Source organism: Mastacembelus armatus, chromosome 8 (assembly GCF_900324485.2).
Source record: "Mastacembelus armatus chromosome 8, fMasArm1.2, whole genome shotgun sequence".
In the NCBI taxonomy this organism is placed as follows: domain Eukaryota; kingdom Metazoa; phylum Chordata; class Actinopteri; order Synbranchiformes; family Mastacembelidae; genus Mastacembelus; species Mastacembelus armatus.
Window position 1 is genome coordinate 12614825 of NC_046640.1, and position 22032 is coordinate 12636856.

Consider the following 22032-nt stretch of genomic DNA (forward strand, 5'->3'; position numbering starts at 1 on the left):
AACTTGTGTGCACTAGACTGAAGATTTGCCATTTTTTGTGTGCTGTAATTGCATCTGCACACAAGGACAAATTTGGTTATTTCACTATGGCCGTTCTATCCAAACCGTACTTGAAGTCACAAATTTTACTACAGGTTCAAACTGAAATCAAGCGACTTTCACCCTGTGAAAGTAACACTGTGGCTGTTTTTGCACCTTTGCCAGTCTTGTCATTGTGTTCCCAAAATGTGTTTTCCCCCTAGCAAGGCCCTCTGTGGTTTGGCATAGGTTTTCAGTTTAGGTTGTGGTTAGCAGGTGCTCTGACTAAATTATGCATAAGTGGTATTTTATATTTCATTAGAAGAAATACACTTCATGGTGCAAAGTCTGTGTGTAATTGCATGTATTTGATTGGCCACTGTGGTGAGGAGCAATCTTTATTTTTTGAATGACTAAAGCAGGGTAATAAACCACGCCTAATCACACCTTTCTAATGTAACCCAGCCCCTGGTTCCTAGAAAAGAACTAGTCCATTTGACGACGTTAGGCTTTAGGGCCAGTCTCCAGGAAATGAATGAAAGTCAGAATGTAGTGTCCCCACGAGGTATAAAACCAAGTATTTGTGTGTATATGTGCGCACGAGCTCCCCTCTGCTTCCCTCGCGCCCCACCTCCCTGCTCTCCGTCCAATCAGAGCAGAGGACGAGCGTTCGGGCCTCGCGACCGTGGAGGTAGTGGGGGAGGGTCACGTGTGTACACAGAGTAACGTTAGGCTCAGCAGCAGTAGTAAAGTCTGCGACGGACGGCCCCTTTCCAGAACAAGCCTCGGCCGAAAAAGTTGATAGATGAACAGCGACTCAACAGAAAACAAACTGAACGGTTCTTCTCGCTGGTTTAAGGCTTTGTGAGCGCGGGGAGAGCCAAAACGCCCGATTTAGGATGTCTGTTTGTCAAATGAAACGATTGAGAAATGCCAGTGGAAATGCTACATCCAAACGCGATGCCTCCGTAGGTTTGTCACGGTGCCATATCTATACGTTTCTGGTGAGTTTTCTACTATTTTCTACTATTTTATTTTTTTACCCACAAGCGCGCTTGATGTGCTTCAGGTTTTCACCTTGCACTGGATAAAAACGTGAAACTGCCCCGTTGAAAATGGCTAGAAGCAGAAAAGGCGCTTTTTAGTTGCGTAAATGATAAAATAATGATAAAGCTGTGACAGCTATCTACGCTTACATCTGAGCAGTCAAGTGTGATGAAGATAAGTCAGCATATAAAATCATAAAAAGAGAGCTTTCTGTACTACAGCTGTAGTAGCTCCTCGTTTATATTTGCAGAACAACACCTGAAGATGTTTCTCACGGGATCGTCTTTCTCAAGTGCTGGGAAAAGTTTAATCAGAAGCCTGCTGATTAAAAAGCCCCATTTTACACAGTGAAAAAGGTTTAATGCTTTGGGACTCTGCCATACCCATTTCTAGACACACAATGTACCATTGAGACCTAGTAATGGGAATGGGATGTCACAGGGAGTTTGTTTATTTAACCATGTGTAATGTTGATAAGATGAAGGCTGCAAGATGAAAACAGCCTTTGCTTACAGGATCAGTAAATATATATACATATATACATATACATATTTCCTTAAATCTCAGGATATAACTAAGTCAGTAATTACTACTTCTTTTTCTTTTTTTTTTCTTTTTTTTTTACCCATGTACAGTCTTGTGATGTCAAACCATTCATAAAACCTAAGCTCATAGTTTTCATAGCATAATACCAATATTAGATTAAACTCTAGGCACCTTAATATACCCAGTCCTGATTTTACCCAGTGCTTTCAACAGACCCTGACATCTTTTGTTTAATACTAATATCAACACTTTCGACCAGCTTTTTAAGTCATTATAAAATAACAGAAAACCTTATTATTCAAGCTGCTGCTAATAAAGGTGATGTGTGAATACCACTTTCTGACAGAGTAGCTCAGTCCTACAGCTTCTTGACACTTACGTTTGCACTTGTTTGTCCATCCATGTGACTGTAGGGGAGATGAGGGTGTGTGCCCTGGCTTAATGACCTGCTTGGTTTCTGACCACTGAACTCTTGACTTTGTTGATGCCTGTGACAGTTCAGAAAGAAGAACAGGAAGTCTGTCAAGACTCACCGCGACCAGCGCTCGACCTAAATCTCTTACACTGTAATTTCATATAAGGAAATAGTGTTCTCGTAAAGTGAATGTGGCAATGTTCAACACTCTCTGTGTTGCAGTGACTCTATTAAATCATCCACATTGAGGAACTCTTTTTGTTTTTTATGTGGTTATTCAGTCAAATTTAACAGGCAGGCAGATAATTCACCTGTTTGTACAGTTTGTCACAAAAGCTGTTGTTTGCTAAGAATCTGTTCAGAAACAAGTTATTTAACCACAAATTTTCCCAGCAGCTCTCATGGGTTGATAATGATTTTGGTAAAATGTTCTGAATTATATTAGATCTCTCCACAGAAATGGAGCTGGTGGCAAGTATTTAAATCACCACTGAGAGCTTAGTGGTTTTAATTTGCTAAATGTTATGCAGCATTAGCATACACCTGAAGTCAGATCCCTTATTAATACACTCAGTTAATGGACTGCTTTCCTAAAATAACAATCATATGAGAAATCATTAGTATCAGGACAGTTTTAGGGAACTATTTACTTCTCAGGGGCTTCAGTTTGTATGATAGTTCCTGTTATTTGCATGCTCCACAGTCACCGTATGTGCAAACGGGAATGACATAATCTTATTTTCTTACTGTAGTATTGCTGTTGCTGCTCCACTGCACACTGCTGCAGATACAAGTAGTGACTCATGTGACATCACTCAGTACATTCTGAGAAGAGCCTGTAAGTTCCCGTAAGGATATATGAGGGGTGTGGGCTCAGTATATCACACCAGTCTTATCAGCCCGCAAGATCTGGCTTCAAAACCCTGAGATGTCAACAGGGTAGGGGTCACTATTATAAGACTGTCCCGTATGGGAATACTTAACCATTTGACATGGAGTAATGCAGTACATTGTGGAGTTGATGCAATGTAGTTATTGTACTTGAAAGTCCTTACATTACTTATTCGGTCTGAACAAATGTCCAAAAGTCACATTTTCATTGAAGAAGCCATGACTTATTATAAACACATTTGTATATTTAAAAAAGACAGGCCTCTACCACAGCTTTCTATGCCTCAGACAGTACACATGCTTTATTCACAACTGGGAATATTGTCAGGTGTTAAGCTCACATTAAAGGGGTATCTTTGACCTTTACTCAACCCCAAACATGTCACTCCCATCTGGCGTCTTGACAAAATTATGAAGTGGACTTTAATAATGAAATGGTCCTCATTACCTTGCATACAAAAAACAGACACGGTAAATACTGTATGATGCCTTCAAATCAGGAGTAGATTTTTTTTTTTTTCTTACCTAGCCTGTTTTTCCCCTCAGCTCAGTGGAAACAGATTTCATTATCACTGGCTGCAGGCAAAACATTCAGCATAAAGTGCAATGACTTTCAAAGCACCAAGGTAGACATTGCGCAAAGTGAACTAATGCAGACAGCGCAAAGCCAGAAGTGATTGTTCACCTGCGTGATTTTAAATATGATTTAGTGCTGCCTATAGCAGCTGCTCTATGGTGACTTGCATGAAATGCAGAGAAGATAAATAGTATTGCTTTGAGTGGCATTTACATGTTTAGTCATGTATCATTATCAGTGTGGCAGCTGTGTTTAGTTTGTCCTAGTTTTAAATGAGTTGTTTTTAGGAAAAGAGTTCATCAAACAAAATAGATGTACGTAATACCATATTTTTCATCTATCACTTGATGTATGACATTAGTGTAAGTTTGCACTGACAGCGTGGTGTTAGTTTTCATCTGCTTCGTCATTGTTAAGATGCTGTGTCAGATACTAGGTTAATCTTTTCCATACAGGCGTAGAATATAGGAACTATTTGTTTTACGTCATCATTTTGACAGGAGTTAAATCAGTTCAAGCTGAGCACATTTCCGTAAACCTTGATGTGAAGTTATTACCACAACCTTTAGCCTTATTTGGAAATTAAGTCAACGGTAATTAAAGACCAGTGCAAAAAAAAAAAAAAAAAAAAAGACTGCTTTTTATGCAGCATGATGATGTTTTCTGCATCTGCAGCAGAGTGAACTGACATGGTATTGAAATGTCTGTATGCAAGCAGATGCAAATGAGTGGGGGCAGTCAGCTACAATACAGTCAGCTCTATTTAATCACCAGCTTTTCTTAAAGTCATTTTCTTTGTGTGAAGTGATGAGAGGTTACTGAACGAGTGAAGGGCAAACAAACATTCTATCTACAATAACTTCAGAAAAGAGCACAGAATCTATGGTGGAGGACCATGGCTAATTATGTATGTTTGTCAAGATCTGTTTTAGTCAGTGAGTAACAAGCTGCTGGTGTTTACAAGAGGGCTGACCAGTGCTCATGTTATGTTGAAGGTGTGTGTGTGTGTGTGTGTTTTATTCATTTATTTATTTATTTGTAAAGAGTAACTCTACACTTTCTACCTCCCGATCCCGTTCCAGTCCAGCTCTGACCTCCAGCCTGCACTACAGTCTGATTACAGCCAGTGTGTGTGTGCGTGTGTGCGCGCGTGCGTGCGCACGTGTGTGTGTGTGTGCGTCACTGTCTGAGGCTTAAGGCCAAAACAGTTTCTCTGTAGTGGAGTTATGTAAGGAAATGGAAGAATATTTCCTCCTTACTGGCATCATTACTTATTCTCCTAAAAACAAAACTGCCTTCATACTTTGTTCCAGGATTACTAGGGCAATGGTCTTTAAAACACTCTACACAGATTTGCATGTTGTTTTTTATTTGTTCTTCAGAGAATAATTATTTTTAAAGTAGTTGTAATAGTGAACTTAGATGAGTTATCACTGTTATCATGTGATAGCCCTGTGATCTTCCTTTCCTTGACCAGAGCTATTTGAATAATTTATTTTCAAATGACCTGAGTCAATTATGCAAGGGGGCATTACATAAGTGTTTAAAATCTTGCAGCCCCCATCGGGCTTGATCTCAAATGCTCCTGACTTGTGCATGGCCGTTTTCTCTGACCTTGCCCTGAACTCCAACCCCACGATTCAAATGCTTTACACAGAGCAGGAGCACCAGAGCATTCTGTAAAGTGTCCTCCTTTATCTGGCTGCTGAGTGTGTGAAAAGCACGAGGGCAGCTCTGCACAGGCAGCAATGCCCCCACATGTGACTGTGACACAGGGAGAAAGAGAAGCAAAGGCAGAGCAAGACAGAAAAAGCTTGCAGAGGTGTCAGACAAATGCAGTTTTGTATTCTTTCACTAAGAACATGGGCCATATTCCCAATGTAGCTCTCAAAACGGCAAAATAATGGGTTAGCAAAGGACTTAAGTTTGGACTGTAATAAAACAGTGCTGGGACCTGCATCGATGGCGGAGTGTTGTTTTATGTGCCGGTAAGACAATAAAGTAAGATCCGTGGAGTTAAGTTGTGGAACAGAATAATATGTTTAAAGCCTGTTAGATGCCAAAACACTGGATAGTGCTTTGTAATATTCACAGGCAGAATTTTAAAACTTATCACAGCAGTAACTGTTTCATCTTTGAGTGTGACAATCTTGAAGTAAACAGCAGAAATACAGCGCCAGGTTACAAAGTAATCCACCAGGAATGCACACTTGCATGTATGCAATTCCCCAATGCAACTTCTGTAGATGATGTCGTATTTTGTTGCAAAAAAGCTTAAACCGATCCAATTTTACTGCATAACTTTGCATGGTTTTGACAGAGCCTCTTCATGGCCCCGGTCCATGTTGCAAATTGATTGAAATAAATGAGGTCTTACCCAGGTCTTAATAGCCCTTGCTGTGGATGGTGCACGTTTCTGTCAAAGCGTTTTGCCCTTCTAGCTAGCAGAAAAACAAGTAACAGAGAAAGTTGAATTCTGATCAAGAAGGAAAAAGCAACTCACTGTTTGGCTGACCTGAAGCCATGCAAAGCACAGATTACACAGACTTGTAGATACTGTAAAAAACATAAATAATACAGTACATAAAATGTATGTTCACATGAACTCACAAAAGTACAATGTCATTTTGTTTATTTTATAAGTGTGCCCAAGTTTCTCTTTTTTCACTTTGCCTTAGAGACTGAATTACAGGAGCACATTTGGGTATTTCAGCAACAATAGTAATACATAGGTGAGTTGTTTTTGTTCTGTTCTGCATTTGGGTTAAGCCTCTCCAGAATCACTGGATTAGTCTACAACAGTACGGTAAAATAGCTGTAGGCAGATTTATGTTAAACATTAAAATGGACAAAATATACAAAGCCACATCAGGGTAAATATAAAAGGGAATGAGACTGACATAAAAAGAATAAGGCATGAGGAAAGTCAGACAGGATGATGGAAATGTGCCAACGAGCTCACACAGCATTGATGGTTTGGATGGTTTGGATTTCTAAAGCTGCATAAACAGCAGAGCAGTATTCATTTCTAAATGTGCAATGGATACTGCTGACAAAGATGGGGACACACAACAAATCTTTTAAAAACATACCATTCCATAAACCATTGTCTGCACTCCCAGACTACAGCACCCAAACCCGCAAACAAGTCTCTTGTGGTAACATCAGGTCAAACCCCAGCAGCAGCCGCTTCTGTCAGCTGTTTGAGTCATTACCCAATATGAGCTCAGAAAGAAGCGGGGACACGGCAAGTGCAGTTTTGTGTTTTACAGCAAAAAAGATGATGCCGGTTAGACCAATGGGAAAGCAGGGTTTCAAAAGCTCATGAAAGGGGTGGACTCCAGAGGCAAAGTCCTAGGACTTTATGATAATTTTGAAAATTAAATGTAGTGAGATACACTGAATCTGTGTCTGAATTGTTCTTACATAGGAAAATGAGCAATGAATCTGCTTGGTGATCAGTTCCACCTTAAATAATTTTGGTCATAAACTTTAGAACTTTTAGAGAACACTGTATGCAGGTATTCCTACACTGATTAATGTTATATGTTGTAGTAAGTAAAAGGAAATTTGATTGTACCATCACCATTAGCTCTGTTTCCATTATCACTGCTAACAGACATCACCGTTAACACTTATTATCACTGCAGTAACTAACTCCTGCTTCTCTGTCTGCCTGCAGTCGACCTGTTGAAAGTGTTTGACCTGTGTCAGAGCCAGCGATGTGGATCTGCATGGTTTACAATGAGACGGACAGCAGTGTGGACTTCCGGCTCTGCCAGGACTTTGATCTCATCCTGTCAATACTCTCCCTCATCTACCTCCTGGTGTGCTTCCCATTGGGGTTATGCTACAATGTGCTGCTGGTTGTGGTCAACCTCTCCAACAAGGTGTCCATGACCATGCCTGATGTTTATTTTGTCAACATGGCCATTGCTGGCCTTGTGCTCAACATAGTGGCACCCATAGAGCTGCTGAGCTCAACTTTCACCCGCTGGTATGCATGGGAGTACAACAATGAGGTCTACATCACCCTGCTCATTCTCTTTAACATCTCATCCCTGGTCATCATGTATTCCACCACACTGCTCAGCCTGGACTACTACATAGAGCGGGCGCTGCCTCGTACATACATGTCCAGTGTGTACAACACCAAACATGTGTGTGGGTTCATCTGGGGTGGTGCTGTTCTCACTAGTTTCTCTTCACTGCTCTTCTACGTGTGCAACCATATCTCCACTAAGATGGTGGAATGCTCCAAAATGCAGAACAAGGAGGCAGCAGATGCCATCATGATGTTCATAGGCTATGTGGTTCCAGCTGTAGCTGTTCTTTATGCCTTTGTGCTCATTTTGCGCATTAGAAAGGAGTCCACACCTCTGGATCAGGACTCCGCTCGCTTGGACCCTTCTATCCACAGGCTGCTACTAGCCTCAGTCTGTGTACAGTTCGTACTGTGGACTCCATACTACATGACCCTGTTAGTACACACCATAGCTGGTGCACCAGGGTACATTAGCAATGCACAATACTTACCTACCTATTATTTTTTGAGATGTTTGTCTGAACTGCTGGCTTTTTCTAGCAGTTTTGCAATGCCTCTTATGTACAGGCAGATGAACAAGAACTTCTCCAACAAGCTTCAGCGACTGCTCAGGAGGCTGCACTGCAGAGACCAGTCTTGCCCTCATGAACGCTCGACAGTGCAGCAAGTGGTGACGTGAGATCACCCCCCCAGGAGATCACAGACAGCCCTACCACACCTCCTTTTCCACCTCTTGGTCTAGCTAGCACTTATCCTGCCACCCTCCCCTCTCGCTCCTTCCCCGCTAAAAAAAGAGACTGTATCTGTCTGGGCTCCCTCACTGTTCTGGACTGTGTTAAGAGCGGCATAGCTAACTGTGGAATTTCCTGTCACCTTCCTGGACTGATCCATACAGTTCTGCAGTGAGAGTACAAATCAAGCAAAAACCACTAAGTGCTGTTATTTTTAGTCAGAGAGTGAAGCTGTCCACTAAGACAGTTGGGTTAGACAGTTTGAGGCTGTTAAACTTGGCACAGTGCGCTGATAACTATTTCCTCAAAGCTTCACACACTAGAACTATCCTGTTAGATGGGAATTCTGAAGCACAATACCATTGCAGTGGATGTGGTTCTGTGTTATGAATTTTCTGCTAACAGCGTGACTAAACATTACTCTAAACATCTCTTACTTGATACAACATGCTTTTAAATATAGTGTTTACCTCCAGCATGATGCTTTCACCTAACACACAGCAGAACCAGTAAGCTACAATCTCTAAGTTATTTTGATTCTAAAAATACATTTCCATGGATGGGTAAGGACTGGGATATTAGCAACCTACTAGAGCTAATGAGCCTGCATTTTGTGTCAACATTGCAAATCAACATTTTGCGCTGCCTCTTTACTCCCTCAAACTAGAGGGCTTGATCACTTGAATGAGAGGACTGTTCCACCTTTTCAGAGCAAAACTTTTCTTTTACTTATATCAGTTGAACATGATTCCTCATTCTCAGCAGTAATTATTCTTTACATTCTAAAGGTGGAGCACAATATTAATGATCTCCTATAGAAATTGCAGCTTAATTTCAAAAGCTATTTTCTTTTTCGATACCAGTACTACCCCGTAGCTATAAGTAGGTACTGGTATGAAGAAATGCTCTTATTTCACTTTTATATATTGAGTTCTTATGGTGGTTTTGATCCACTTGCAGACAGAGTGTCAAGCTCCACAACAAACATCATTAATCATAAATACATCCACACCACTTTGAAGTCACACGAAACTACATTAAATCTTTAAATAAAGCTTGAAGTCAGGGTTCAGACATAACCAGTATACCTCTTATGATTTCTCCTGAAATTGCATCACTTGTCAATCATAAGCAGTTCAATTCAACTCATTAATATGTGCTGAGAAGCTCAGCCCAGTATGTGACTTGTTAAGCTGCGCCTCTCCAGCAATTATGCATGTAAAGCCTCACATAGAGTCAGTGAAGTCCACACGGGGTCACAGAGAGGGCCTTGAGGGGGTGGCATGTACATTCCCTAAATTGTATGCACACTTGTGAGTGACTGGGAGATTTTGTCCAGTGAAAATATGTAGTCGGACTGAGTCGTTCCAGAGACGCCATCAAAAACCTTCACAAAAATGAAAGGCTTGCTTGCCAAGCACCTGCAAACAGTGTGTTTGACACAGATGTAGAGTTTAAACTGTAATGCTGCTGAGATGCATTATTAAGGTAATCTACACATTACTTGTAAAGCTGCTTTGCTTTCGTGTTTTGTGACAGCCCATTCTAATAGTGATAACCCCTAGTTATAAAAGGCTGTTCTTATAGGAGATCTGTTGCATCACTGCATTAGGTTTGTGTTTTTCATTTACTTTCTGAAAAACAGGGCCAATTCATTAATAATCTTATGAACAGATATGCCAACGAGGTGGGACGTTTACTTGGAGAGAAATGAAAGGAGGGCACACCTATATCCCACTCACAGACAACCATAAATAATAGTTGCTTGCCTTTGTAGACAATCCTTATATATATGCCTTCAAACTTTTTATTTTCAACTGAGACTGTTGGCATTACACCCTATAAAAAATGTTTAAAAACCTGTGATTCAGTTAATTATTATTTAAAGTTAGTTCAAAGTCCTAATGCTCAGCTTAGGATTGGAAGGCAAACAGTAGTGCATAGCGATAAGTGATGTGAATCAAAGCTTTTAACACTGAGGAGAAATTTCTAAGGTAGTGTTCATTTTTAGTGCGGAAGTGCTATACTCTATAGCGTCAGATATTCAACTAGAATTTGATTGTAAGGTCCTACAGTCACAATGAATTACAGTGAACAGAATTGAACGTCTGTCAGTTTTCTCATTGTTTGGTGCTTGATACTTTCCTGTTGTCTTTTTTACAAAAAATGCAGAGAATTTGTGTCTTTGTACATTACATTTATGAAAGCACATTCATTTAGAAGTTTTTTTAGTTTGATAATAATATAAATGAATGACAAATCTTGCTGATTAGCTGAACTAGTTACAAATATTTAAAAAAAAAAAACTTTACAGTGTTGTTGCAGTACCAGCTTAAGGCATCCAGTTTTACAGATTTGCTTACAATACATGTGCATGTTGCATCTAAACTTGGTTGCAAATTTACCAAATTTGAATTACTTTTTCTAACTTTCTAACAGAGACTAGTTTCTCTGAAATCCATTACAAAGTATATGAAATATTTACTAAGTAAGACATAGTTAATTAACAACCACTACAAATGGACTGATTGCACGTTTTTTTTCAAGGTCAATTGATAAATAAAGCTTGATCACGCTTGATTAATTTTATTTCAGTGTGAAGAAATCTGAGTAATAATCCCTGAGATCAATGAAGTTGCTAAGACCAAAAACCACACCCACAAAGTTCTCGAATGTATACATATGCATTTTAGGTATTTAAACAACAAAACCTCAAAAGTCAAGATGAATCCACTTTCACATGTGATGTTTTTTTGTTACTGTGTATGCAAGTATATTTGTATAATACAAAATAATGTGTATATATTGTATATGAGAGAATTTCACGATGGCTCTTTCAGAAATACAGTTTTTTGTTTTTTTTCTGAGAATTATATTTAGATTCTGTAAGTAATCTACGCAATTTTCAACTGAGTCAAAGACTGACTAAACAATAAACTAAACATGGATGTTACCACTCCATAGATAGCAGTCATGATTATGTGAAAATATGTTGAAACATGACATGTATTCTGTTGCTGAAATCTGCCTTTTTCCTGCAGTTAGTGAACCAAAGATGTCACATTTTGAGGAAGCCATCTTTGCAATTAGTGCTTTATCCCCACAGATTTCCCCTTAAAGAGATTTTTATTTTTTTCACTGTGAACAAGACTGGGTTGGCTCCTGACCCCCCACAACCCTGGCTGTACCAGGATAAGTAGCTGATGATGGATGGAACGAGACTGGATTTTTTTTTTATTAATTAGTAGGTTTTGCTTGTATCTACATCTCAAGTGTACATTGGATCAAAATACAGTAAACTCTAGGTCTTCCTGTGCTTAGGTCAGGGCAATGGACAGGTGTTGAGGCTGTTCCCTCCCACTGTGGGTGACAGTGAGTGTGTAAGATACCACAGCTTCCTCCTGCTCGCCACGCTGCTAACAGCAGATTGCTTGTGGCGAGACCCTTTAACATTCCAGGCATTCTGGGAATTGTTTTGTCTTCTGTGGATCTGATAGTCCAATACTGCTGCCATTCTCTATGAAAACAATTCTGCGTAGGCTACATCTGATAACAATGCTGCACACTAAGAGCTACAGAACTGTATGTGACTGCCTCCAAGTAGGAGCTGAAAACAGCTGTTAAGTCTTGCAGGAGCAAAATAGCAGGTTTGAGAGGATGAGGTGACAGATTACATTGCGAAAATCTAACTTTCTAATGAGATGAGTTACAATCAAAGCTCAGCAGATGGAGGTAAGGTGCCATATTGCAAGCAGGAGTAATCATAATGCATTAATACAGAACCAAGCATAAGATTTCCAGGAGGAGGGGGAGGTCTTAAATTATATGGACTACATCTGGAAATGATATGATAATGGAGTGAATTGAACATGGTTGTCATGGTTGCTGTTTCCCCCTCTGTTGACTGGGGTTTTGGGGTTTTTTACTTGACTCTTGTTAGCTCGAGAAAACAACACAAATAACACAAACCATCAGTCAGTTAATGTAGTTAATCTATTTATGTTATTTAGAGCTGCGTTTTTATCTAAAACAGCTGAAAAGCATGACTGAAGTGTCTTAGTCTTTTTTTACTTTAACATGAATGCATTGATGAGTTACTACTCCTTGAATCAACCAATATAGTACTAGTTCAAAATATGTTGGAATGACTTTCTTTGTCGTCATTACTGATTTACTGTTGTGGGTGCTTTAAGTGGCTACAAATGAATTTTTATTCTCTCCAATAGTAAAACAATTCATCTACTATCTTGACAGTTAATATTTAACACATTATATCTCATTTATTTTATTTGTATAAAGCGTCTACGTGTAAAACCATATCACACAGGTTATAGTCCTTAATTATTTCTTGGCGGGGAGCAGTGGAGACTCCAGAGCCAGACTAGCCAACCCCTGGCTGCAGCGTTATATTTAACCTGCAGATATGAGACTGGTGTTGAACTTATCTAGCTGTGCAAATGAGAATTTTCCCACAATGTCCAACTATTCCTTATTCTTAACACTATTTATCTGACTATAGATAACCAACCATAATGAAACTGGAGGAAGTGTAAAATAGGTGTGTGTCAAATTACAGGTTTCACATTGTTTTCCTCCTTTCCTTGCACTGAGTCTACCAGGAAAAGCTTAATATTGTCTTTCCCCTCCCGAGGTTCAGCCAGTATAAAAGTATGAAAGTCAACTTCAGTCTCACATACACCACCGAACGTGAGACCACCTATGTAGTCGGAACATTTGGCTTCTGGCTTTAAATGTTTTATCTGGCTGTCAACCAGATTTTACACACAACCATAGACCACCACAGTTTTTCTTAATGCGGGTATATTGGGCTGCAGAAGGTAAAGACAAGCACAAGATGAGATAGGGTTCAGTTTGTATTTTACAGCACTATCTCATATTGTGATCTAGAGTGTCAGAGAGAGGGCAGATGTGGAATAAAATCCCTTAAACCATCTAAAAGGACGAGTGTGAACGTGCCAGCGCCCTAAAGACCCCAAAATATTCATAAAACAAAATTGATCATAGGTTGGGTGTTTGGAGAGTACACACCAGAGAGAGATTAGGGGAAGTGATTCACTGCAACAAAGATATGAGGACAAAACAGAGAAGACCACCATGCAACACAACTGGTAAAACAGGTTCAGAACTGCCAGTTGTCCTGTATGTAGAGTATATCTTGTTTGTTGGTGTTGATAAACTTAAGCTTTATAGTTGTTCTAAGGTGTGGCTGTCAGTGTTCAAGGCACTTCCTACAACATTTACAATATTTATACATTTTGCAGAAAAGAGCAGAGGCTCCAGGAAAGGGTTTTCCTTTTTAAACCACCACATCACTTCGGCCTTGAGGAGACAAGTGGAACAGGGCAGATGTTTGAAAATCAATCCACCCTTCTTCCCCTGCCGATCCTGTTCTTTGCTTTTCCTCTACAGAAAGGAGTGCAGAGAAATTTAAAAAAAAAAAAAAAAAAACACTAACAATAAAATCCCAGCATCAGCTAAATATCAAACATGGCCCTGGAAGCTGTGCAGAGGAGCTGGACTGTGTAGGATGTTCCATTCAGAGGTTGTGGTTATGGCTGTGGGAGTTGTCGGATGAAGCCAGGAGCACATCAGACTGGTAAGTGGAGGCAGATGAGGGTGCTGTGCCCACCCTCCTCTAGACCTCCCACTTTCACTCACCCAACCACAAGCAGTTAAACCCCACAACCTCCCATTAACAATACTGGTAATGTTGTCTTGTTCATTAGATGTCACTGCATCCTTGTTGAGAAAGCACTGTAGTTTTTTTTTTTCTTCTTTCAAGGGGAACCTCTTCTTTAGACAAACGATTATTAAAAATATGAAAATAATATGTTTTCACAGTTATGGTTTGTGGGTATATATCATTATAACAAACCGAGACCAAAGAAAATTCTCCTTCTCATTTACCATATAATTCAATTATTAACCCTTTCAGAGGACACATTTCTAATTGATGCTTCACCTCTTGATGTATCTTACAGCAGCAAATAACTTTCATAATCCGTAGTCATAACCACAGCAATCATTTCTCTGAATCACACTGAGCTTGTGCTTTGATGTTCATGTTTTCCTCAGTTTATCAGCCATTATTCACTTTTTATGCCAGTAGGCCACCTGGTGGACATAAACAGGGAGTGCATCCTCTCTTACAACCCTGAGCACATGTTAATCCAGAATTACATGAAAAAGCACAAGCTAAGGCCAGTCTAAAATGTAGTAGATGACTTAAATAATTTTTTCTTTAAGTGGTTTTCGACTCACACAATTCCAGCCATTGTTATCACACTGAATATTCTTTTTTTCTGGTGTGGGAAGTACATTTTCCAGATGAGGTTCATTGTTTACTTAACCCTACGTTACCTTAATTCATCACTTCTTTGGAAGAAATCCTAGAACCAGTCAATGTTTTTATGTAGGGTTATGACAGTTGCACCATGTCTGCTCTCTACTGGGCTCTCTACTTTAAACAGTGGTATCACCTGTTTATTTGACTGTGACATGTATATCTATTTTCAGCCAGTTAAAACAAATATAATCAATTTTACCTCCTCTGCTTGAGTGCTGGATTTGACTCATGCTCATTTATTTTCTGGGTCTCATTTCACATCATTTCGATTCAGGATAGTATATATGCTTTTCTTCCTTTTGTTCTCCTCCCCTGTTTTCCTCCCCTCTTCAACAGTCAAGAACACCTTTCCACTAGACTGACCTTTACATCCCCACTGTCGCCTTCTCTCTGTGAAGTTTATGCAGATTGAATAACTCAAATTTCAGGTATCAGAGAGAAAATCTCACAAATCTGGCTATCTGTATGCGCTCTCAATCTTTCTGCTCTTTTCTCCCTTCATGCCATCTGCACTCAAATCAGCAAAAGGTACTTTAAAATGAAGCCAGGGCTTGACCCATCTGTCAGATGCTGCCTTCATTGCTCCACACTTAAGCGTACTGACTGTAGCTACTATGAATCCCCAGATATTCTGGTTTGAAGGCAGAGACTATGATCCTTATGTAATTGACACACACAATAGTTTTCTCACTCATAACCCGTGTTCTGCTTCGCTTTCTTCATCCTGCCTTCAGCAACATAAATCCCCAGATGTTTCTTGCCCCTTGCAAAGGTGAGTTGGATATATACAAGTTGAATATATACAACAAGCAGCCAGTATACCATGTGTGCATTTGTGTTGTTTGAACAACAAAAAGTGTTGCTAATGATGCCCCAACCATTCACTGAGAATGCTGCGAGTCTGCAGACTCCTAAACGCACTCACTTCACTGTCTCTCTATTGTTTCTCATATCACATTCACAGCCCTGGAGCTGGTGTACAGCAGTGCTGAAGTAGCTGCAAGCCCATACCTCCAGGCAATGATCCAGCCTTGGCCCTGACATCTCTGTGCCCACTGGCTGTCTATGTCTAAAGTGACCTACCCAAACATATGACAACCCCAGAATCAAAATGGAAAGTCATGTTCTCATGGATCCTTTTCTCCTCTGTTTTCCTTTAATCCTTATTAGATTTGTCTATTCTGAGTTGTATCTTCCAGTTTGATTAGAGAAATGTATTTTGCCCTACACACTGAAAATTATCCTGTTTTATAATTTCTTTTTAATAACGCTACATACTAGAACTTTGATATTGTGTAGTAATAGTAAAATCAATAGTATAAAAGTAGTAAGATAGTAGATGATATAGTTTTACAACTACAGTTTTAATGTGTTGCTGTCAGCTCACTCTTAAAACATATAAATATCTCTACTGTATAGCAGCAGATGTTATTATACATCTGCACCTCTTGCAGGCATCTGCAGTTAATGCATCCCTGCTGTCAAAGAGACACCACACTAGCCAATACCACATCAAATAGGTCTCCATAGTCACAGTTTGGACACAAAGATTAGTTCAAATTATGTTAATGTTACTCCTTGTCCAGGAGTCTGTTCTGTTTCTGCCTTATTGAGACTGAAGGCTCACAGTTGTTTAAGCCTTATCTGAATGTAATTGTAGTATTGAGAATGAACATTAAATAAGAAAAGAACATTGTCTTTAGTAATATGTGTGAATCAGTAATATATTAGGCAAACTATTTTACAAATATATTCATGGAAAAACTAAGAAAGGTCATGAGCTGTGTGTTTACATGTCCCCCGAGACTGAGAGATAGACAACCCAGGTGAACAAATACAGCACAAAATATAAGTGGTTTCCATAACAACACAATGTAGTCGACGCAAACTCCACACAGTACTTATTTGCTGTTCAAACTTTCCTTTGTGTTAAAATCACCACTCAGCCACTCCAGTTCCTGGATCTTTTTAGATACTCAGCTGACACCTGGAATCACAACCTGGGCAAAAAAGAAAAAGAGGCAGAGAAAAGGGAATCTGCTGAAGCAAAGTGACAAACCATGGGTGACAGATCATCTCTTACCACTCTGTCTCTCCTGCCCTCCTCTCCTCTCCAGACGGGGTTGGGCCAAACAGCAGGTGGTACAGAAGAGAAGCCCGGACATGGGATTTACAAATCTCTGGCTCTCTGACTACAGCACTGGACCAGTATGGAGGAACAACAAATTCTAAATTTCAGAAAGTAAGTGTTGTTTTGGGGTTATTGTAGAATACTTTTTGTGTTTTATGTCATTTTAATAGGGTCTTCAAAACAGCAACAGATTGCAGTGAAACTATAGGCAATACACTATACTATATTTAGTTATTTAGTTTACAGTTCATATGTCTTTGTTCAGTGTTACTGTGAATGGGGCATTCCCTCATGTCTGTGAATCCAGTTACATAATGAGTTTTGCATTATGTCAACAGCCTTTTTATCTTGCTCCATTATATGTGTGGAGTTCTCAGAGAGCACTTTTATATAATCTTAGATCTCACTGATTCTGGTATAAAAAACTGCAGCTTAAACAAGAAGAAATATTTTAAAACACATTTCATGTGTTTTTTTAACATTGTTGTTAAAAAAGGACAATTCAAGGTTCATGTATACAAATCCAAGATTATATTATGGGAGAAAATAATTTTTCTAAAGAAATATTTCAATGACAGCAATGTTGTACTTTAATATATAATATAATATGACTTAGATAGGTCCTGAAACTAATTAAGCTCATTGCTTCTGTCATTTTTTATATTTTTGTGGGAAGCTGCCAGTGAAAATTAAAAGGAAAAGATTATGTGGTGTATCATTTATTTATTGGAGACTGTGCTTTAAAGCAAGGATTGAAAAACTGTTTTTGCTTTCATGTGCATGCTTGTTATATGTGTGCTGTGGCGACTACTGTTAATGAGAAAGCATTAATATTGCACCAGCTTTCTCTCGTGGAAATGAAACCCTAAGCACTGTGAATGTTTGTTAAAGGTCATGCTTGCCGTACAGAATACAATCGTGTGCTGAGATTTTGGGTAAAAAAAAAAAGATCAACAAATGAAGACAATATGTTTTTTTTAATGTAATGGCTTGCAGATAATATGAAGCACAGATTTAAGCTATATATGTTGAAATTTGAGGTGTATGCGACTGGAGCCATCAAAACACACAAGTTTGTTAAATGTTAATGGCAAATATTTTTTCATCTCATCAATTAATAGTCATCAAACCTGAACAAACCGGTTGAAGTGGTGGATTGGCTGAGGTTTTCTAAGAAGGATTTCAATGCATCTGTTTAAGTCTGAAGTTTGAATGTTAATGTGCTTACTTAGGTGTCTGCCATCCATTTTAGATCCCTTATAAATGCACCAGAAGGCCTTAATGTCATTTTCTTATTTTATCATTGGATTTTCAAATTATTTGTATAAAATAAAAATGGCTACATGCAAGCAATGTTTGTCTTCTAACATGAATATTGTTTTTTCCAAGTCTTATCCTAATTGTCTTTCATGTGATTTTTTTTTCACTCATCTCCACAGCTCAGGTGTCACAGCAATAGCGTCCCTGGTCAAGGCCTGCTGAATAAAGATGCACGTGGACGTGAAGAGACAAAGCAGCACTCAAATGAGATGACTCAAAAGAGGAGAAAGAAAGCCACCCTTTAATCTCAGGTCAACGGTTTGGACAGTGTGGATGATGTGAATCATCAGATTACAAATGCCAATGTCGATTTAAAGACATGGAGGTGCTTCTGTTTTGTGTCTGGAATCTATTAGTAGATTAATCTGAATGTCAACATGGGGTCAGACGAGCCATAAATGTTTTGCCTCATTCACCCGTCCTCCGCCAGCATGCCAACTTAGCATAGATGATTTACCTTTTAAAGACACATAACTGTGAACAACCACGGTTTAATGATGTAGCAGCTACAGGTAACTTACATGTGGCCTATGATTCAAGACAATCCAACCACAGTCAGTATGGAAGTGCAGACAACCGCTTTGGTCTGGATATATGTTAACAGTACAGAACAACTGAACACTTCATACGAGTACAACGCTACAGATTTGATTGAAAACTTAGACAAATACCAATCTTACATTATCGGACTCTTCCTGTCCTGTCTGTACACCATTCTCCTCTTTCCTATTGGATTTATTGGCAACATCTTAATCCTGGTGGTGAACCTGAACCACAGAGAAAAGATGACCATCCCTGACCTTTACTTTGTTAACCTGGCTGTAGCTGACCTCATCCTGGTGGCAGATTCCCTCATCGAGGTCTTCAATCTGAATGAGAAGTATTATGATTATGCAGTCCTCTGCACTTTTATGTCCCTTTTCCTGCAGGTCAACATGTACAGCAGCATCTTCTTTCTCACGTGGATGAGCTTTGACCGCTACATTGCCTTGGCTAGTTCTATAAGCAGCAGCTCGCTGAGGACTATGCAGCATGCCAAGCTCAGCTGTGGCCTCATCTGGATGGCCTCCATCCTGGCCACACTTCTCCCCTTCACCATTGTGCAGACCCAGCACAGGGGTGAGGTGCACTTCTGCTTTGCCAATGTCTTTGAGATTCAGTGGCTGGAGGTAACCATTGGTTTTTTGGTGCCCTTCTCGATCATTGGTCTATGTTACTCTTTGATTGGGCGCATCCTCATGAGGGCCCAGAAGCACCGTGGATTGTGGCCACGACGGCAGAAGGCCCTGCGCATGATTGTGGTGGTGGTTCTTGTGTTCTTCATTTGCTGGCTGCCAGAAAATGTCTTCATCAGCATCCAGCTGTTGCAAGGCACAGCTGACCCATCGCGGCGGACTGCTACCACCCTGTGGCATGACTACCCACTAACGGGCCACATTGTTAACCTGGCAGCTTTCTCCAACAGCTGCCTCAACCCAATTATCTACAGCTTTCTAGGAGAAACCTTCCGGGACAAGCTGCGTCATTTCATTAAGCAGAAGGCCGGCTGGTCAGTAGTGAACCGCTTTTGCCACCACGGCCTCGATTTACACCTCCCTGTCAGGAGCGAAGTGTCCGAGGTTTGACTGCTTACTAGAGGGACTGTTATGAAACTTAGTCTACAAAGTATGAAAATCTTCATATCAAAGTGATATATCACCCAGTGTGAAATATTACCTCAGCTTTCCTCAACTCTTCTTCAGCTTTGCCTCATAGTTGTACCAGTGTTTCAGTTAACTTGCTCACTTTCTGAACAACAAAAAAAAAAACAACAAAAAAAAACAAAAACACAGAGAATGTATAATCAAGGAAAGATGAAAATGACTTTATGTAAATAATGCACATACAGCACTTAAAGCTATTTTCATGTTTGTCTGTTTGTTGGATTGTTTTTGCTGTTCTATTGCTTCAAAAAGTTTTCTGGATGGGAAGGCAGGGAAAAGTAAACAAAATGATATGTACTGATGTGTGCAGCCTGCGTGCAGAGACAACAGCATTTGTATAAGACAAACAATGATGAAACAATGTAGATTATGTGAGAATATACATTTTCCAGAGCATTTTCTGGGTGTATGTAGAAACAACAAACTCTGCATCACCAAGATAAAGAAAAATTTTGCAGCATAAAATCTAATCAGGCTATCAATTAGAGCTGTAAGAGGGGTGTTGTTTCAAGTAAAACCTATATATACTCAAACAATGTAAAAAGTAAAGATATCATTTATCCATCAGTTAAACAACATTAAGCAATGTAATAACAATTCACAACAGCACAATTAGGGAATAAAGTCAAAGACAGCACAAGTAGCAGTGAGTGGCTTTTCACTGTCCATATGGTCAGCGCTGGTGATTGTAGAACATATAATGATATATGGTGAGGGCCTAATATCCATGTGTATATTGTGGTGACTGTAGGAATCAGTGCTTATGTCAAAGATGGCTGAATTGTTACCCCACTTGTCACGTCCTGTTAACATGATGTTAGAGCAAAGAGGCAGGTGTTGTTTTGCCAGGAGGGGATGAGACAGGATAAACACATCATTCAGTGTTGGCAACATGAAGCTGCTTCAATCTTTTGTTCTTTTCCATCTTAACATATATTACACTGATAAACAGCAAAGCACAGCCTCGGATATAAATAATGGGCCTTAGACAGGCAATTTTTCACTTAAAAGAAACTTCACCTGCGCTTTTGTAGCTTGTTTTTCAGTCTGTGAGGAGATGGAGACTAATTTGAATGTTAGACTCATAGTGATCCTGAAGGTTCTCGCTGGATGTATATCACTGAGTGCAATTCGATTAAATGTTCTTGACAGACCTGAGATGCAAATTAACACATTAATTACGGGTTAACGTAATCACAGGTTAATATGGTGGAATAAAATTACCAGGCTACACAGGTGCAGTTTAACTGTGTTTGAATACAGGCTTTATAGTATTGGTCATTAAGTTTTATATCCTTTTGTTTGCTGATCTATCGGAGCACACATTACAAATAATCTTCTCTGTTTGCACTGTTTTCTTAAATTCAATATACAGTCATCTGTCTACTTTGGATTATAACAGGGTTTAAAGCATAATAACTTTGTTTTTTTACATTTTTACAAAAAGAGATAGTATTGTGTACAATAGGTTCTGTGTATAAAAAAATTTAAAAGGGTCGATGCATTGTTTAGTATGGACAAAAAGAACACAGTAAATTAAGCTTGTTCATCAGTATACCAAATCTGTGTATTGCCAGTCTGCGGTGGGCCTGTGTTGTGTTTCTCTATCAGACAGCCAGAGATAATGGCGTGACTGGGAAAATCAGGAGTCCAAACCACAAACTGTTATTCCAGCTGCAATAGTCCAGTAGCCTGGGAAAGCAGTCCTGAGGATTGCTTAAGTGCCTGTTTATTAGAGATCTGCAAAAATGCCAAACTCATTGTAGTACATATTACTGAAGATTCTTTTGAATGATGTTTTCATTGCACAATTCTATGCCTCATTGTCTTTGCTGTGCAACAGGTTCTACTTTTAAACTATTCATCTTGATAAAAAATATACTTTATTCATGTGTATTTCTATGTGAATTTAAATATGTTTGAAAAGTAGAATCTTCTGTAAACAGATTCTGGTTCCAACAAGCCACAGAGGGCAACAAGTCAGGCGCACAGGCGAGTAATAATGCAATGATGGCTGTCAAGTTCATTGACATAAACAAGCAACCCCTAGATAACAGAGCTAAAACCTTCCAAGTTCAAACCAAGGAAAAGACAAAGGGTCATCTTTACATCACACATATGCATAGTAAAAACACATACAAATATAAACATCTGGGCAGCTGTGAGAAGAGGTTGACAGTGGACTGTGTGTACAGCTGAGAATACTGAGTAAGGTTAAAGGTTTGTGGTGACTGACGTCAC

General features: G+C 39.4%; 2 protein-coding genes across 3 annotated transcripts; both read left to right on the top strand.

Annotated features, from left to right (window-relative positions):
- The first annotated feature begins 885 nt into the window (after window positions 1-885).
- On the top strand, window positions 886-11173 carry gpr146 (G protein-coupled receptor 146). 2 transcript variants are annotated; one of them, XM_026326171.1, is made up of 3 exons: window positions 888-1022; window positions 6173-6226; window positions 7177-11173. In XM_026326171.1, the coding sequence occupies exon 3, from the start codon at window positions 7217-7219 to the stop codon at window positions 8216-8218; it is 1002 nt and encodes a 333-aa protein (XP_026181956.1). In that variant the 5' UTR covers window positions 888-1022; window positions 6173-6226; window positions 7177-7216; the 3' UTR covers window positions 8219-11173. The 2 variants fall into 2 exon arrangements, with proteins under 2 accessions (XP_026181955.1, XP_026181956.1); XM_026326170.1 differs by lacking the exon at window positions 6173-6226 and having other exon boundaries at window positions 886-1022.
- On the top strand, window positions 899-20138 carry gper1 (G protein-coupled estrogen receptor 1). Its single transcript, XM_026326169.1, has 3 exons — window positions 899-1022; window positions 16755-16879; window positions 18208-20138. Exon 3 carries the CDS (start codon window positions 18610-18612, stop codon window positions 19711-19713), a length of 1104 nt encoding a protein of 367 aa, XP_026181954.1. The 5' UTR covers window positions 899-1022; window positions 16755-16879; window positions 18208-18609; the 3' UTR covers window positions 19714-20138.
- The last annotated feature ends 1894 nt before the right edge of the window (window positions 20139-22032 follow it).

Coding starts and splice junctions, on each gene's coding strand:
- gper1 (XM_026326169.1), top strand. CDS start 18,610: ATGTGGCCTATGATTCAAGACAATCCAACCACAGTCAGTATGGAAGTG.
- gpr146 (XM_026326170.1), top strand. CDS start 7,217: ATGTGGATCTGCATGGTTTACAATGAGACGGACAGCAGTGTGGACTTC.